This window comes from Eschrichtius robustus, chromosome 7 (assembly GCF_028021215.1).
Source record: "Eschrichtius robustus isolate mEscRob2 chromosome 7, mEscRob2.pri, whole genome shotgun sequence".
Lineage (NCBI taxonomy): Eukaryota > Metazoa > Chordata > Mammalia > Artiodactyla > Eschrichtiidae > Eschrichtius > Eschrichtius robustus.
The window spans coordinates 123,285,610-123,304,850 of NC_090830.1; the positions used below are offsets into that span (position 1 = coordinate 123,285,610).

The window sequence follows — 19,241 nt, forward strand, 5'->3', positions numbered from 1 at the left end:
GTTAGCACTTTTATGAGTTCATCAGTTTTTCATTAGAGTTCTGAAAATGCTTATTCATTCAGTTCAGCAGTACAGTCAGTTACCAGAAACCTGTACTTGTCAGAGTCTTTTCCATGAATTTCTTGAAGATGTAACCCTTTTATAGGAACATATTTGCAAAATCATCAGAGTACACCCAGAACTGTCTGTAAATGACAAAAGACTTAAAAATGGCCACGGCTAAAGATTTGATGAAAGTTCATAATAATGCAGTTGACAAGAAAATTAGTTATTTCTGAGATATACATTTTAAAGTAATAACTAGGATTATTACTTATAACATTATACCAGAACATATAAGATTTTTAGAAATTTCATGTAATGTCTGAAACATTTATATTAACATATTTCCATACATATTTCCATACAAATACAAATGTAAGATTTTTAGAAATTTCATGTAATGTCTGAAACATTTATATTAACATATTTCCATACAAATAACCCAATGAAAGTTTAGTATTAGTTGTTTTGTTTGTTTTTTTATACTGCAGGTTCTTATTAGGCATCAATTTTATACACATCAGTGTATACATGTCAATCCCAATCACCCAATTCAGCACACCACCATCCCCACCCCACCGCAGTTTTCCCCCCTTGGTGTCCATATGTCCATTCTCTACATCTGTGTCTCAACTTCTGCCCTGCAAACTGGCTCATCTGTACCATTTTTCTAGGTTCCACATACATGCATTAATATACGATATTTGTTTTTCTCTTTCTGACTTACTTCACTCTGTATGACAGTCTCTAGGTCCATCCACGTCTCAACGAATGACTCAATTTCGTTCCTTTTTATGGCTGAGTAATATTCCATTGTAGATATGTACCACAACTTCTTTATCCATTCGTCTGTTGATGGGCATTTAGGTTGCTTCCATGACCTGGCTATTGTAAATAGTGCTGCAATGAACATTCGGGTGCATGTGTCTTTTTGAATTACGGTTTTCTCTGGGTATATGCCCAGTAGTGGGATTGCTGGGTCATATGGTAATTCTATTTTTAGTTTTTTAAGGAACCTCCATACTGTTCTCCATAGTGGCTGTATCAATTTACATTCCCACCAACAGTGCAAGAGGGTTCCCTTTTCTCCACACCCTCTCCAGCATTTGTTGTTTGTAGATTTTCTGATGATGCCCATTCTAACAGGAGTGAGGTGATACCTCATTGTAGTTTTGATTTGCATTTCTCTAATAACTAGTGATGTTGAGCATCTTTTCATGTGCTTCGTGGCCGCCTGTATGTCTTCTTTGGAGAAATGTCTATTTAGGTCTTCTGCCCATTTTTGGATTGGGGTGTTTGTGTCTTTAATATTGAGCTGAATGAGCTGTTTATATATTTTGGAGATTAATCCTTTGTCCGTTGATTCATTTGCAAATATTTTCTCCCATTCTGAGGGTTGTCTTTTCGTCTTGTTTATGGTTTCCTTTGCTGTGCAAAAGCTTTGAAGTTTCATTAGGTCCCACTTGTTTATTTTTGTTTTTATTTCCATTAGGCATCTCTTCAGTGTGAGAGAAGGCATCTCTTCAGTGTATTTTAGTTTTTTTTTTTTTTAATTCATTTATTTTATTTACTTATTTTTGGCTGCGTTGGGTCTTTGTTGCTGCGCGCGGGCTTTCTCTAGTTGAGGTGAGCGGGGGCTACTCTTCGTTCCGGTGCGTGGGCTTCTCGTTGCGGTGGCTTCTCTTGTTGCGGAGCACAGGCTCTAGACCCGCAGGCTTCAGTAGTTGTGGCTCGCGGGCTCTAGAGCGCAGGCTCAGTAGTTGTGGTGCATGGGCTTTGTTGCTCCGTGGCATGTGGGATCTTCCCGGACCAGGGCTCGCACCCATGTCCCCTGCATTGGCAGGCGGATTCTTAACCACTGCGCCACCAAGGAAGCCCCAGTGTATTTAAGTTTATTCTTGCAGTATCAGAGGCTGAGTTAGTGCAAGTTTGCTATTCAAAATAATTTGCAGGTATTTGAAAGCTGAAAAAAATGAAAAAAATTTTTTTTCAAATGGTCAAACCAAGAATTGTGATAACAATAACTGCTCTTAAATTTATTCTCCAGTATTAGGAATAATCAACTTTAAACTGTATAGTGGAAAGCAGGGTCTTAGGATTATTGCATCCTGACCATAACATATGGTATGATGAACTGGAAGTACTTTGCTTCATTTAATTAACTGTAACACACTTAACTGAAAAGTATACTGAACAGTCGTAAAACTGCAACTTAATAGAACAAGTTTTTGTAGAAGGAACACACTAGAATAGCCACCCTGATCAAGAAATTAGCCCCCCAGTGGCTTCCTTCTTGCCCCCTCCCAGTCTTGCATCCCTTCCCCACAAGGTAACCAGTAGTGGTTTTATCTTATTTTGGCTTTATCTATTTTAAAAATATAAATGTATATTTTAATATATATGGGGTCTTTTTTGAGTGATTAGATTTGACTTTCCTTTTTATATAAATACTTCTATAAATAGTAGCATTGAAAATTTCTTCACAAAACATTTTCTATATATATTTTAGAAGATCAGGAAAAACTGTGTGTATTGACAGCCGAATTGTTAGAATATTGCAGTGCTCAGAAAAGTCGATCGGCCTATAGACCAAAAATTGGAGATGCGTGCTGTGCCAGATACACAGGTAAGATTCTTTTCTATTCCCCACACAGTGTTCACTTTAAAATTTAGATTTACAGTTTAAAAATGTATTTAGTTTCCTTCTTCTTTTGTATGACAACTAGATCTACAATTTCCCTCTCTTTCTTCCCAGTAGGAATGTGTCTTAATTTTTGTTTAGATAAGTATTCTGTATTACATTATTAGGTTTGCATAAACAGTATTCACAGCCTACCCATGTAGTTACTATAATTACATTTTTCTTTTGCAGCCTTTTTTGTTACTCGTGTTCTATATACTTTCACTAATGATCTCCAGTTCTCTGCATTGGTATAAATTCTCTCCATGAATACTGCCTGTACTTTATCAACTTTTATCATATTGTAGGCAGCTCCAGCCTTCTGACCCACTCTTATCCAGACTGCTTGTCCTCCAGACCTGAGCTGTCATCCTGAAATTTTCCTTTCACCATCATGCTGGAGATTGTTTCAGCACGAACCCCCTATGTTTCTTGGATTTCTCTCCCACCGCACCTTGTTGGCTAGATTTCTCCCTCCCTCGTCTCAACTTGTTTTCTGGGTCCTTTACTTTTGATTTACTCTTAATATTTTGGTATATCTATCTCATCCTCTAGAAGCTGAGAAAAGGTACATGTAAGATAAATATTGTTATCTTTCATGTTTGAAAAAGTCTTTATTCTACCCTAATAGTTACTTGATAGCTTACCTATAGACAGAATTCTAGGTTGGAAATCATCTTTCTCTTAAAATTTTGAAGGCATTGTGGGTGTTGCTGGTGGAGAGGTAGATGTCATTCAGGTTCTCCAAACTTTGTACGTATTTTTTTCCTCCTTTCTGGAACTTTTGGTAATCTCTTCATCCCAAGTTTTGAATTTTATGATGTGACTCAGCACTGGTTTTGTTTTCACCATTGTACTGAGTTCCCAGTGGGTGGGCCCTTTAGAAATTCATGAGCTTCAGTTTTGAAAATTTTTCCTGAATTTTTTTATTCCTTTCTTTTATTTCCTGCTCCTTTATGAACTCCAAGTATTCTCATGTTGGACTTAAACTCTTCTGCTGAATTTCCTTTGCTGTTTTTTTTTTTTTTTTTTTTTTAAGATATTTCCTCAGTTTTCTCTTCCAGCCTTTCGTATTTCATTTTTAATATCACATTTTTGGTTTCAGTAGCTTTTTTTGTTTCTCAAGTGTGTGGTTTTTAATAACTGTCTTGTACTTGCTTTAAGGATGGAAGGTCATTTCTCCGAGGCTGTTAATATCATTCTTTTAATTTTCATGGTCTTCTCCGTCTTTGGGTCTCTGTTTCCTTGAGTTCGTGTTTGTTTTGGTCTTCTCTTTCATGTCAGAGACTTTCTTCTACTATCTGGTCATCCTTCGCTGTTCGTTTATGTAAGGTGAAGCACTAAGAAGCTAATTGGAAGTTCCTTTGTGCGCAGGCAGAGCTTGTCTGCTTAGTGGACTTTCCTGTAGGGTGACCTGGCTCTGCCGTTTCACTGGGAACTCCTGATGCCTGTGTCTTGAAGTGCTTTTGCTTGAGATGGTCGTCTCCTGCCTGGAGTGCATAGCTTGCCTGACAGGGTTCTTGTAAACTCCCTCCTCTGCTCTGCCTCACGTTCCCCAGTCCATAGTCTTTCTGGTTCGTCCTCTCTGGAGAGGAAACTAGTCTTCTGCCCATGGGTAGGAGCAGTTACCTGAAAAGGGGGAATTTTCTAAGCGTTATTAAAACACATAAACATAAAACTGATCTTTTCTCTTTAGCAACTTTAAAAATAGATATTACGTGTAAATGTGTTTATAAACTAAAGTTTATTCAACATGCCTTGGGAAAGCAACTCTGCTTCCGTTATCCAATCCCCGTTTCATCTCCGTCTTTGCTCCAACTTTTGAATGAGTAGCATCAATTATTGAGCCTTGATTGCTTGGGGATTTGAGATGCAAACTGAGATGCTTCTTGGCTTCTTTACACCCAGCTTTAGTTGAGCTCTGCTAAATCATTTCCACTGACGTATTTGCTTTCCACCTTCCACTATTACATTGTCTTTCCTCTTGTTCTCTATCCTTGTGGTTTTAGGCCTTTTTCTATTTAGTCCTGTAACTGTCTTTTGAGTAGAATCTGCAAGGAGTAGATGTGATGCTGGTATTTAATCTAGACTCCTTGGTGTGAAGTCAGAAGTCTTGGTGTGAATTTCTAAGTGATGTAAATGTAACTGTGAATAACCATCTTAAAGGAGGAGGGCATCATTGAACGTAACTTCTCACCTGAGATTCCTTTGTATTTTCAGGTGATGATTTCTGGTACCGTGCCATTGTTCTGGGGACATCAGCTGCTGATGTGAAAGTGCTCTATGCAGACTATGGAAACATTGAAACTCTGCCTCTTTGCAGAGTGCAGCCAATCGCTGCCAGCCACCTGGAGCTTCCTTTCCAAATTATTAAATGTTCCCTTGAAGGTAGACAATTAAGTCACTTTCCAATTTGGGTGTCTGTGGGATTTTTTTCTTTCTTTTATAGCACTAAGTCTGAAACAAATGGGTATTTTAGGACTTCCCTGGTGGCGCGGTGGTTAAGAATCCGCTTGCCAATGCAGGGTTCGAGTCCTGGTCCGGGAAGATCCCACATGCCGCGGAGCAGCTAAGCCTGTGCGCCACAACTACGGAGCCTGCGCTCTAGAGCCCGCGAGCCACAACTGCTGAAGCCCGCGCGCCTAGAGCCCCTGCTCCACAACAAGAGAAGCCACCGCAGTGAGAAGCCTGTGCACCGCAACGAAGAGTAGCCCCTGCTCACCGCAACTAGAGAAAGCCCGCACGCAGCAATGAAGACCCAACGCAGCCAAAAATAAAATTAAAAATTAAAAAAAAAAAGGGTATTTTAAGCAACGGCCCAGATTTCTAAATATCAAGCAGAGATTACAAAAAAAATCTCATACCTGTTATTGTTCTTTCATTCTCACAAAAATTATGTTCATATGTTCCACCTTTGTTTTACAGATTAGTTTCAGAGAGTCAAGACTCAGAGATTCGGGTTTGCCTCAGGTTGCAAAGCTAGTTAAGTGGCAGGGCCAGGGTGAACTGGGGTCAGTCATCTGACCTCTTGCGTGGGGGTCTTTCTGCTTTGTCACGGAGGCGAGAGACATTCAAATGGCACCATTTTGGGCTACCTTCCTATTCATACCGTATCTGCATATTTATTCAGCCCTTCAGTTGGAATTGGAATAAAAGGAACTAAAATGCTAAAGTAGCGTTTTATTCTTACTCCTGATTTCTTTACCCAGAGGTCCCAGTAGATAATAACGCACTGATTTCCTCACAGTCTGCTTTGGTTTTGACTCGGAGAGTTGGAAAATTATATTTATTATTGTTTGCTTCTACCATTAGAATGTAAGTCCACAAAGGCAGACATTTGTCTGTTTTGTGGCTTCTAGACCTAAATTAATGCTTGACATAGTAGGGATCGAGGAATATTTATTAAGTTTGATTTCTTTGAATGCAACGGCAGTAGTACATCAAAGCATACCTAAACCTAGCTAAAATCAGTGAGCCTTTTGCTTATTATCCTTAGATAATTTATCTAAATATCATCTTTCAGGAACTTGAAGATTAACTCTAGTAATCAATTTTTTTCCAGGACCAGTGGAATTGAATGGAAGCTGTTCTCAGTTAATAATAGAGCTACTGAAAAATTTCATGTTGCATCAGGATGTAATGCTTTCTGTGAAAGGATTTGTCAAGAATGTCCACACAGTGTCAGTTGAGAAGTGTTCTGAGAATGGTACTATCAATTTGGCTGATAAGCTGGTGATGTATGGTCTGGCGAAAAAGATCACATCTAAAAAGCAAAGTGCTGTAAATAAAGGTATTTTTTTCAAGTCTAATTAATAGCAGATGTAAGTGTAACCAAGAACAGGCGTAATCAATTTAGTTGACCTGATCTTTCCTTATTCTCTGTGGCCACGTTCCCTCTGTCATCCTCCTCTACAAATCCAGCAGCAGGGTGCTGACTCACGTTGCCACCTCAGAGGAGCCACCTGGAAGGAAGCAGGCCTCCCAGTCCAGATTTTCCTTAGATCAGGCTCAGCGACACTGTTGATAGAATTGATGCTGAGAGCTTTAGAAATGTCAAGCATTCAGAGTAGCTTCCAACTTCCTTTTGATCCTGATCAAAGTGAGAAGAACTCAACATATTTGAGAATGGATCTTACTAGTTATTTCATAAGATGATGCTTTGGCAGGCCTGCCCTCAACCAAAAAGAGATACCCCGTGTATGATAGGCAAAAGACCTGAAACCTCGGAGGTAAGGGCACTCATTTGGTAAAACCCAGGACAGGAGGAGATAACATAAAGCCCAAATGAAAAATTAATTGGTCAAGTCCTTTGTAGTTGGAAAGGATCTGCCCTGAGGGGCAGATCTGTATATGTTCAGACTGCAGGTTTTGTTTTGTTTTGTTTTTCCTGTTACTTATAGTGCTAGTCGTCTAATGGCTTTTTGCATTTGCTTTTAGAAAAGGTGAACAGGATGAATTGCTGCTGCACAGAGCTACAGAAACAAGTGGGTAAAATTTCCTTTAAGTGAAATTATCCTCCCACCATTTTTAGGAATGAAGTAACACCATTTCTTCTCACCCTCAGGTTGAAAAACATGAACAGATTCTTCTCTTCCTCTTAAACAATCCAACCAATCAAAACAAATTTATTGAAATGAAAAAATTGTTTAAAAGTTAAGTAAGTTATATTTGATGATTTTGCACTTGTGTAACCCGCAGCAGGACATCTCCAGTCATGTTGTCATGACAGAGCTAATGGGGTGACACCCGTTTTGAGGCTGTACTTTATTCTGCAGTCTGATGATCTGAGGTCTGGCTGTAGTGTTTCTGCTGTCTTCCTAGGTTTTGTTTGGTAAGCTCCCTTTGACACTGCTAGTGGGACTGAGTCCAGGGCTGTCCGGGTTGCAGCGTCCTTTCCTTACTGTGTTTGACATAGAGACAGCTCTTGATGATATTTGCAGGGACTTGTAAAAATTGTCATGAGGTCAAGCTTAGCCTGAAATTCTTTGTGTCTAGAGTGAAATTAACTCTCCCTTGTACGCACTTCTATAAAAACACGTAGCCCTTTTTGTGAAGCGGTTCTAAGAGGCCAAGAACAGAAAATGGGCTGCACTGATAGTATAGTTCATTTCAGAACAAAACATAGTCTTCCTGTTCTGGCTGCGGTGACTCTAGTGCTTAAAGACTACATTGGTGGATTTTGAATAGTGGTTCCCCTGCTTTTTTATATTGCCTTGGGATCCTTTGTTCTAAGGTGGCCCTTGGAAATTGTTTTGTGATCAGTAGCCAGTTAGAACTTCTGATCAAAATGAAATTGTCCTTCTCGCCACTTTGAATTGATAGAATTCCAGCTAAAAGCAAAGGATCTTTGACTTACTCAGTATGTGCACTCTTGCTGGCTAACATGCAGTTTATATCTGACCATTTGCAAGTAGCTCCCGAGGTCCTCCTGCTCTCGGGGGCTCTGTGGGTGTAGCAGCTCTCAAGGAGGTACCTACTGGGGTCAAACCTATTCTCCACGTGATAATGGACAGTTGTTTTGTTTCTGTTTCTAAGAAAGTATGGCTAAGTTCTAAGGTAAATATCATTCATGCAAGATCAAGGGTTTTGATTCTCATGATTTATTTTGAGATGATTTATTTTACTTCAAGTTTTGGGTTATTTTTAATAAATGCTGACTTGCAGTTACAACTTTCAGTCCTTTCTAATACATTAAGTTTTAATACTGACTGCTGTTTTGTGTACCATACTTGAGTTTAAAATCTTAAGTTTAATGATAATTTAAATTTCATAGATTGAGGAGCATGCAATGACGTGAACTTCTGGAATTTAGTCCTAGTGCCAAATCATCATATTTCTAATCAAGTTGATTAACTGTATGTGCTTTAATCTTTATATGTGTGCAATAAGCTTTTTTCCGCATAAGAATATTGAGTGTGTTTGGGTACACAACTTCAGGTGAAACCTGTATTTTCCATTGTTTCTAAATAGATTGAAGACATTACCTTAAAAAAAAAAAAAACAAAACCACTTGATTTAAAGCGTAGTGGTTGAACTGGCTTTACCCCTGCTGCAGGAATAAATACATAGTTTGTCTACCTTTGAATACAGTGTAATACCTTATATTTGAGTAGTGCATTATTTAATAGTCACATATTTAATCTTCACAGTGCCCGGAAGATTAAAAGAAGGTAGGGCTCATTTTATAGATGAGGAGGTGAAGGCTCAGGGAGGTTAAATGGCTGCCCAAAAACCACGCACACAGACTGGAAAGTAGGTCTTACGATGCAAGCTGAATTCTCCGTACCGCCGTTTGCTGCTTACCTGTAGCTGTGCAACAATATCATTTTAGATTAGATCAGTTCTGGAGGGCAAGAAACTAAGGGGTTATGTTACTAGAAAAACTTACACACATGGTTCCTTAAGCATACTTCCTTCATTGTGGTGAAAATATAGTTGGATAATTGTTTAAATTATTCTTCTTAGAGAAAGATAAAATGTGCTTAAAGTTTCAGTGTTTTCATCATCTCTGGAGAAACTTGTTTTAATTTGTTAGTAATTTTATTGTAAAATTGCTAAACTAGGCGTGATGTGATGATGAGAACATAAAACTCTCTGTAATCTATTATTCAAAAGCGGTAAGTATTTCAGCATACAAGTTAATAAAAATATTTTTTATATTTGGAGGAGAGCAAACGGCTGTATTTTATATCTGTGAAGGGGAGAACAGACAGCTGTACTGGACATAAAGCACTGTTACTGTGGCGGTGAATTTTTTTTAACCGGCAGATTTGACTTAATTTCAGTTAAAAGTGAATATTTGGTTTGCTTTTACTTAAGATAGAAATTAAGAACCATGGTGATTGAGTTTTTATATAAGGCATAATGATAGTTGATTTTTCTCTTGCAGAAACACTCTCTCTTGGAGATCAACACTTAACGAGAAAGGAAGTAGCGAAGGCTAGACTTAGGAGAGAAAGTACCGCATCTTGTGTCTTTGTTTCTTGGAAACTTTTTCTTTAATGACATTTTATGCCTTAATTTTGTTTGCTTACCACTCTTCTGTCTAGGTTGGGTAGTTTTATTTTTTTCCCCTCGAAGTTCTTTCCCCCAAATAAGTCTTGCATAAAAGATTCATATACCAAGTGCGTGGGAATGTGGGAAGGGATACATAGGGGCTGTCTAGTGTACATATAACTTTTTATTACTTAAAGATACTGAAGAAAATATGGCTCTGGGTTAATACTGGATCAATTTAGTTGATAGACACATGAGTTTTATTTTTTGGATTTTTCTGTATGTTTGATATAGTTCATAGTAAAATATGCCCTGCTCTCCCTGTCACAATCTGCCTCTTGCACATAATAAATGTCCTTTGGTTTGTTGTTGCTTGGGTCTCGGCCCTTCTTATCCTGTTCTCTCTGAGGTCATCAGCTTCTTTCTCTCCATCTTGATTCGGATGACGTTTCCCTCAGCCTTTGGGCACAGTCTGCCCTTGGGCTCTCACCCATTAGGTGGGCGGAAGGCAGTTCCTCTTTCTGCTCCTGCCATCCATAGGTACCTTTCCAATCTGTAGCCACTTAGATTGTTAGTGTAGATAGAATTTACATTGTCTGAAGCACAAATATAGTTAACAGTTTAAGTTAAAAAGCTACGTTAGAGTATATATTTTTCTGGAAGCACATACAGTCATCTTAAACTCTAAACTCACATATGCAGAATTATGGGCCAGCTGACTTTCCTGCCAGCCTGTAAGTTTCTATTTGGGAATTTTTCCATGATTTAAGTATCAGACTGCGACAGCCTAAGAAGATGTTGTCACCAACTCAAAGAAGAAACTTGACTTTTTTTTTTTTTTTTTTGCTTTTTACTGGTAATGTGTGTCAGCTTCGATTAAGTGGAGTTTTTCCTCATGTTAAAAGTTGTTCAAACGTTGATGTGCTTCTATTAGATAAAAATTTAAGCTGCCCAATAAAGTCCTTTTCCTTCACAGCCAGATTTTCCTTGTGTTCTTATTGCCAGCAGCATTTTGCTAATTTCCTTTTCTTGTTGGCACATACTAGGAGCACTGGACATTTAGTTTGTTCATACCCTGTTCAATTCCAATCACAATGAAAATGCAAATGAAAACTGGAATCGCAGAATTGTCCTTTTTATTAAGGGAAATTAGGGAAGCAAGTCATGGAACACATTAAAAAAAAATCTAAGTTCATCAGATTCCAAGGTTTTATCATATGGTACATACTGGAAGTTTGAATAGAAACAGTTTAAATTAAATGGAGTTTAATAATATTTGGTGGTTGAGCTATTTGCCTTGTTCCCAAAGAGAAACTAACATCATCTATAGTGCTAGTCTCACAAGTAGAGAGATGGGTTAAATGTCTTCTGGATTAATGCAGCATATTCTCATATTCTCGTACGGGACCACCAGATCTTATTTTTGATCTTTCACATTAGTTCACATGTTTACTGAGCCCCAGCTGTGTGCCTGACACTGAGGTAAGTGACGTATTTTTTGTTCAGTAGGGCCATGTGTGGTCCGTCAACACCTGCCAATCGCGGTCTTGGGGTTCCCTCAAAATACCTAGTTCAGTCGTAGGTAAGTACTTACACCTGAGACCATATAATCAAACAAATAGTTATATTCCTTGGCATAGGGCATGCAAATATTGAGACAAATCAGATCCATTGTGCAAGGGAAGAGATTCTTAACCATGAATTAAGCAGTGAACGGGTGGTGGGGGGGGGCAGTGTGGCAAGAGGACATATTTGACATGCCTTTTTCTTTTGGTAGAATGTTTTTTGCTAGGGCCGCTAGAAATGAAAAAGTTTCAAAATTGTGAACAAGGGTGAGTGATAGTCTGAACTCGAGCTCTCTTGTTCCAGAAAACCTGAGGATCCTTCTCAGCAGGGCCTTAAACTGCCAAATTCGAGGCGAGGAATAAAGTCATTGTGACGCCCGCCACTCTTGAGGCTGCCAGACCAGAGCAGTAAAACCAAGAGAGTAACTAGTGGGCTCATCACCAACATGACTGCTGCCTGGATTTGGCAAATCGAGCTCTTCTGGGATTAGCCAAAGAGTGACACCTGGGCTACTCACCGCTGTGGGTGTTTCTGTAGCCAGACTTGCACCCAAGCAGTGCTTCACTTGTTAAACAGAAGGATCTCAAGGGTGCTTTTTGTTTGCTCTGTTTTTCCAGATGAATTAGAGGGCAGCCTGTGGTTCCAAACGTGCCATTAGGAGTCGTAGGATGGTTTTGTTTGCTGAAATTAAAGAGAGGTTCACATAGGCTAAGACTTCTGCCCATTTGCATGGGGCAGGAGTCGTGGAAGGCTCACCCATAGAACTGCTAACACTTCTTCTATGCCTGAACATTGTTCAAGTTACCGTTCAGGCACTGCAGTCTAACTTCTCTAGGAAGGTTCTCAAATCCTGGCAGTAGCTTTCAGATAACCTAACATTGGTTTCATTTAAGGCTTTAGCTGCCCAGCCTCAGCCATTTTCCTATGCTTTCCTTTTACCTTGAGACCCTGAGGTGACGCCGTATTTAAAGACTTGTGATAACCTTTTGATGATCAGGTGCCCACCTCCTGTTACATGAGCCTTCCAGGAAGTGAGACCGACTGTGAGGCTGATCATATGTCAGGCAGAGCCTACTCTGCTGCCTCCAAGGGTGCGCCCAGCTTCCTCTCAAAATGCACTCAGTGAATACTTACATTAAGGCATGAACATATATGTGAAAACTGAAGACACAAAATTTGGAAGTATTGACAGTTTGAAGTCGAGTGCATATGTGGTTTTGGATGTTGATTGAATGACTGAATGTTACCCAAGCCTTTGCCTTTGTAGACGTTCCATGCTTACTCATGTAGCCAGAAAGCATCACATTTCCTAAAAGCAAATCCAGTAAAACCTTATGCATAATTTTTCTCACTGTTTTAAAGAGTTGAGATGCTTTAACCCTTAGAACAATGGGTGCCTGCCCCAAACCTAAGGGTCTTTAGCTTCAAGATGGCAGTATTTCTTTTCCTTATGTCCCCCTGCCACGCCTTTATTCTCTCTTGCTGCTGTTAGCGCCACAGTTTTTGCTCTGGCTTAATTTGTTGCCTGTGGAGTGCTTGAGAACCAGGCCCTTTGTTTCCTCTGGGGTGGTTTCTTCGCCGTTTAACATGCGTTGTTTCCTGTTCTTTCATTTTTCGGCAAGAGGGTTCTGGTTAGTGGCTGCCCTGTGGGTTCTGGGAAATCTACAACTTTTGTGGCTCTATTATGAATCCTCCTCTGGGTTTTTAAATATGTGCTTCACCTTGCTTTATCATGTGGGGGAGTGGATGCAAAGAATTTGAATTGGGCTTCCATAGGTTTGGGAACCACTATACCCATCAACTTTTAATTTTGTCGTCCAGCAAACTGAACAGTCCAAAATTCAGCATCTTATCTCTTGTGAGAAAGCCAGTAGGGAAGAGAGCTGGGTGGGGAACCCCAAACCACCTCGTCTCCAAAGCGGTGGTCATTCCACTGCACTGGGTGTCTCCCTCTGCACATTGCTGGGAGCCAAAGTCTCCCTTTATCTCTTCGTGGAATTCAAAGTTGTCTTTATACCTTGTGTGTTTACAACTGAGACATGCTGTATAGGGCAATTCATGAATTCATTGACATTTTAAAAGGGCACTTAACTATGTAGAGTTACAGGGCATTGGGGCCACAACGATGAATATGGCAAGTCCTTGGAAGCAAGGGGCTCACCAGCCCTTTGGGATGAAGGTCCTTCATGGTGCCTATTTTTTAAATTTCCACAAATCTTCACAAGGGAGGGGTTGCCATGGATGACGAAAGTAGTTGCCCAGCTTCTCCCTGTATTAAAGTCCTCTACTGCTGCTAGTCAACCACTCAGCACACTCCATAGCCTGGACCACCTGCTTTCCCCGCCCACGCATACGTGGTCGAAAGGCTCAGGTGATTAACCTTTGATGTGAGGGAGTTTGAAGCAACTGATGCTGTTACCAAAAGAAGGGGTCCAACTACTTGCCACTCTAAAGCCAATAAAGAGGCAAGGTTGGTGGAAAGGAAAGTTTGCTTTATTTTGGAGGCTGGCAACCTGGGGGGAGGGCGGACGCCTGTCCAAAGGCCAACTCCCCCGAGCTGACAGGGGGCAAGAGCTTTTATAGGCGGAGGGAGGGGGCTGCATGCAGAAACAGCACAGGCAGCTCCGACAGTCATCTTGAATTTGGTTATGCGGTGGTCTGATCGGCGTCATCTTGATTGTTTTAAGTACAGTTAATCTTCAGTTCCAGGGTCGGTTTGTTCCCATGTCTTTGAGGCCAGCTCTCGGAATTGTGGCCGCTTATGTCGTGGCTACAGTCTTGTCGTCATGTAGTTCACTTCTTCCACCTGGCGGGCGTTTCAGTATCAGCTCGCAGGATGTGGCTCAGAGTATTATCTATAGCCCTTGAAGAGGAACTAGAAGTCCTTGATTTGCCTAATGACTAAACTATTATTATTTTGTTGGACTGTTTTCCTCTGTTTCTGCATTTTCTCACTTCTCTGATTAAACTTATTCTTTGACTAAAGTTTTTTCACAGACAAAAGGCAGGCTGAGGACATGGGGGGGCAAGGACCATATAGGGTCCTACTCCGTTTCAATATCTCCACCAGTATTTATAGTTTCAGCCTTTTTACTTCTTAATCATGGAATGAAAATGTGAAATGCCCCCAACTACAGATGTAAAACTGTCAGGAGCATCCAGAATTGAAATGTAGCTTCTCTAAGGTAAACCTCCTTAGGCAAAGGTGTGCTGGTTAACTGTCAACAACCAATCAGAACAGGTTGGGGAGACGGTTGTCAGCTGTGAAATTCCCACTTTGACCAGGACTTGGTCTGCTCTTCTCAAACGCCTGCCCTATCTAGGGCGGCATGGGCAACTCGACACTTGTGGCTATTGAACACTTAAAATACAGCTAGTCCAAAAGGAGATGTGCTGTAAATGTAAAATACAACTGAATTTCAAAGACTTAGCTTAAAATATCTCACTCTGATTACATGTTGAGATAATATTTGGGATCTACTGGGTTAGTAAATTAAGTTCACCTGCTCCTTTTCACTTTAATATGGCTACTAGAGCATTTGAAATCACCTGTGTGGCGTGCATTGCATTTCTGTGGGACAGTGCCCATCTAGGGGCAGAGACCATGCCTCGCCCACCGAGCATTTAGACCCGCAGACAAGTTCCCCCGCACAGGTGCTCAGGCATTACTTATGCTGCTCTGGTTGACTGTTTTTACATTTGGGTGCTCAGTAAATCTTATTGGGAGGAATGAAACGAGGTGAAAAAATGAGGCCTCTTTTTTCCCCTCTTCTAGTGAAGTTTGCAACAATCGACCTTACCATGGGCCACTTTCACTGGAAGTTGTCAATATTGGGAGGATTGGAAACCAACTGAGAACCACAGAGGGAAATGTGACATTTTTAGAATTTTTTGAAAAGGAAAGATGTAAAAACAGAATTGTTATTCGTCTATCAGATTGACATTTATAAGAATAATGGGGGAGGGGCTTGGAAAAGAGGAAACAGGTCAGTCTTCCTGGAGGGCAACTTGATAATACACATCAAAAGCCTTAAATTGTATATATACCCTATAGCCTAGAACTTTACCATCTTGCAGTTTACTCCAAGGGAGTAACTGGGCAAAAGCACAAATATCTAATGATTAAAATTAAAATAGTGGACTGGTTAAGCACACTAGAACATTAAAAGTGGCTAAAAGCCACAGAAAGAAGCAGAAACTAACACGCCATTGTAAAGCAATTATACTCCAATAAAGATGTTAAAGTTTTTTAAAATAAAAACAGATTTTTTTAATGGAAAAAATATCTCCACTTGCAGATAACATGAATGTTTATCTAGACAATAGTAAGGAATCTTCCAAAATACTGCTAGAATTGTGGCAAAGTGTGTTTCCAAAAATAGTTGCTGCAGAAGTTCTGGTACCATATCCTCTTACAGAATCTTGTTACTCCCCCCTCAGAATCTTTTCCCCTTTCCTCGAAATTGGACAATTTTGTGACTGACTTGAAAAATAAAATGCAGTGGAAGTGAAGAAGAGCCACAGAAAGATGTTCAAAAAGGGACATAAAAAAGCTGGTTATGATACACTATGCATGGAATGAGCTAACAATAAAATTTAATATGAGTAGAATGATGCTGGAAGAAGGAACACCATAATGTTAATAGTGACTGTCTCTGGGTGGTGGGGTAGGTGTGCTTTGCTTATCATTCTTTTTATTTTTTTTGGTAATGAGCACACGTTATGCAATGACACTTTTTTTTGATGAAGTATGAAACCTATAGATTATGCAATAATAGCTTTTTCTTTTTTTTGAGTGCTTACTACGCACAAGGCATTGTGCCAGGCAGGCATTGAGCTATTTTCGCTTTGTGGTGTTTGATTTTTAAAATCAAGGCACCTACTAGACTTAAACGAGGATACTGGCCAAAGGCCCGCTTACTACCGCCCAACTGCAAGAACAGGACAGACAGGTAAACAAAGGGCAATTGCCATGACAAACAGAAACGATGCCAAAGTCAACATTTTCGCAAGGGTCGGAGCAATAAATCCTGCGGAGTCGACGGCAGATGACACAGAGCTCCCTGCTGCACCGCTCGGAGGCTGGGAGACCAGAGCAGAAGTAAGTACCTTTGTTAATTTGCCAGCCTTGGCCAACGCGTTGTTTAAAAACGCGAGGGGCGCTGCGGGCCGTGTTCCCAGAAGCGCAATGCACCGGCCTTGGGAGAGCGGGCTCGGCCGGCGCCGCGCTCCGCGCCTCTCCTCCGTGAGGAACCCAGGTGTCCCACGTGGCTCCCACCCGGGCGCCCCTCCCCGGGCCTGCAGCGCCCCCTGGCCCGAGCGTGTCTCGCCGCGCGCTTCTCGTCACGGAGAGCCCAGCCCGAGTGGTCTCCACGCCGCAGGCGTCCGCGCTCCGGGGCGTGGTTAGCGGCCTCTAAGAGGCGCCGCTTCCTTCCTCGCGCTCGCAGGAGAAGAGACGCCCGGCCCCCGGGCGAATATGCCCGGAGTGCCGAGACGGCGTGGCTCCGCGCGGACGCGGCGTCGGGGCGGCGGGTTTTGTTCGGCAATGTCTGCGCTCCACCTGAGTGCGGCCGTGGGGCCCGGGCGCCTCTCCGGGAAGTCGGCGTCCCGGGCAAAGCGCACCCGGCGCGCGCCTCCTCCAGGCTCCCCGCTGTCGGCCCCGGGCGAGCCGGCGGGGTTCTTGGGAGGCAGCGCGCGGCGGGCTCGGGAACGGCCCCTCTCATGGGTCCCCGGCAGCGGAGCACCGAGCGGAGGGGCGCGGACCGCAGGTAAGGGGATGGGGGCCCGGTGAATGTGGGTGGAGGAGGGAACCGCATAATACACCCGACAGGCTTGGCGCGGTCGTGGAGCCCCCCTAACCTGGCTCGCCTTTCGAATAAAGGCTTTGGGGGCAAGCCCAAGCCTCCTTCCCCACTCCATTTTACAGAACGGATGCAGGTGTCGGCTTGGTTTTCCCAAGCAGCCCAGTGCCCCCAGCGAGGTCTCTGCAAGCAGAGCCTGAGAGGGGCCCGCTGCCCTGAGAGACTCGCCCTTGGCCTGTGGGAAGTCCAAGGGATTTATCCTCCATGGTGATTTCACCCGCTGGGACCCCCTCCCCGGCCCAACCCCACTCTGGCCAGCTGGACCAGCCTTGCTTCCTGCACTTCTCCAATTCAGGGCTGGCTCTTGGCCACCTTCTGGGATGGGAAAGGGGAGGGTCTCAGAATTGCACCTTAGAAACTTGCCAGGGGCCATGGATTTAAAAACAGGGTGGACACCCAGGCAGAAGAGAAGGGAGGAGGGCACCTTGCTGCCCTTTCATTGTGGAATCAATGGCTTTCCCGCTGAGAGGGGCCTTTCTATGGTGACGCTATGCAGTGTGCTTGGTGTCTTGGAACTGAATAATTAGAACCTGTGCAGTTTTCAAATTATGCGGTCCATTAATTTAAAAACAAAACCCCTAGAACCTCTAAGTGTTTTATAAATTGAGGTCTAAAAATTGAAGGTCTGTTTTGCTTCCAGTGTGACATTATATTAAGAAATGTGCAGTTATTGAGAGAAGAGTCAGAGAAGAGAAGGAAACAAAACCAAGAGAGGTACGGCTGTAGTTGATAAAGGCCGTGGAAGTTCATTTGTAAATGCTGCTGGCTTTCGGTAGCCTGCAGCCCTTCTCTTCCTGTGGCTGATGGGGGTACAAAGCTCCACTAGATAGTTCTTTGCATGGGATATGGCCCTTACTCTTCTTTGTAGAAATCCAGCTCAGAGCCCACCTCTTGATGTATAAGAATTTCCCAGACAGGGTCCCCAGGCAAATCCCGGAGGGTCATGGAGATTCCTTCGTTCATCATACCTGTGTCTTTGAAAACCATCAATGATGTTTTTCTTTATTTTTTTTTAAACAATTTTATTTTTAAATTTTATTATTTATTTTTTGGCTGCTTTAGGTCTTCGTTGTGGTGTGTGGCCTTCTCACTGCGGTGGCTTCTCTTGTTGTGGAGCATGGGCTCTAGGAGCACAGGCTTCAGTAGTTGTGGCTCACGGGCTCTAGGCGCACAGGCTTCAGTAGTTGTGGCACACGGGCCTAGTTGCTCCGAGGCATGTGGGATCTTCCCGGACCAGGGCTCGAACCCGTGTCCCCTGCATTAGCAGGCGGATTCTCAACCACTGTGCCACCGGGGAAGTCTGACATTTTTTTCTTTAAATCTGGTTTTTGGTCTGTCGTCCAGAGCTTAGTGTAGCTCCTTCCCCTCCCCCTCAATAGGCTCGAGTTCTTGGAATGAATTATAGTCAGATGCCCGTGTTTTTACAGATGAGGAGACTGAGACCCAGAAAAGGTGGAAGACTGCCCGAGGGAGAATGGGCGAGCCTGCCAGGAACGCTGACTCCTGGGTTTTTAATGAGCTTCTTAAGCAGCACAGTCACTAATTGGCAACTGATGACATTGAGGATAAACTACTGGTGAAAATGTAAAAGCCTTTTGTTAAGAATGTGCCCACCAGGTGCGCACCTTATAGAGCATATTCACTGCATTCCCACCACCTGGGAGGGTGCTGGGCACAGGGCAGATGCTTACTAGTTTTTATTGAATAACTTAAATTTCATATAATTACATCAATGGAAGGGTCAGCACCACTATGAGGTGTTTTAGAAGAGTGGTCCTCACACTTTGGTACTTCACAGATCAGTAAAAAAAAAAAAACAAAAAAACTGTTTTAATTGAAAGGACTGTAACAGAATTGCTCATTTTTAATTTTATCCCACAAGGATATTAAAAAAAAAAAAAAGACACATCCCTCCCATCATCTACAAAGCTATTGGAGGCCTCTTGGGAACCCTGCACAAGGGAGGGTCTATCCCGTGCAACACCGCTGCTTCAGTGTCTCCCCAAGCCAGCAACCTGGGACAGCTGAATACACTTGAAGGCCCTTCTTTTAGTTCATCCTTTCATCTTCTAAACAGCTCCAGCCTGCTTACTCTT

At 42.2% G+C, this 19,241-nt stretch overlaps 1 protein-coding gene across 1 annotated transcript in view; it reads left to right on the forward strand.

Moving 5' to 3' along the window:
• The window catches only part of TDRD1 (tudor domain containing 1), a 36,316-nt gene extending 28,937 nt beyond the window's left edge, over nt 1–7,379 (forward strand). Inside the window, exons 18-22 of the mRNA XM_068549053.1 lie at nt 2,552–2,668; nt 4,943–5,110; nt 6,285–6,512; nt 7,160–7,206; nt 7,287–7,379. Coding sequence (XP_068405154.1) covers nt 2,552–2,668; nt 4,943–5,110; nt 6,285–6,512; nt 7,160–7,206; nt 7,287–7,379 — 653 coding nt within the window. The remainder of the gene's footprint in view (nt 1–2,551; nt 2,669–4,942; nt 5,111–6,284; nt 6,513–7,159; nt 7,207–7,286) is intronic.
• The last annotated feature ends 11,862 nt before the right edge of the window (nt 7,380–19,241 follow it).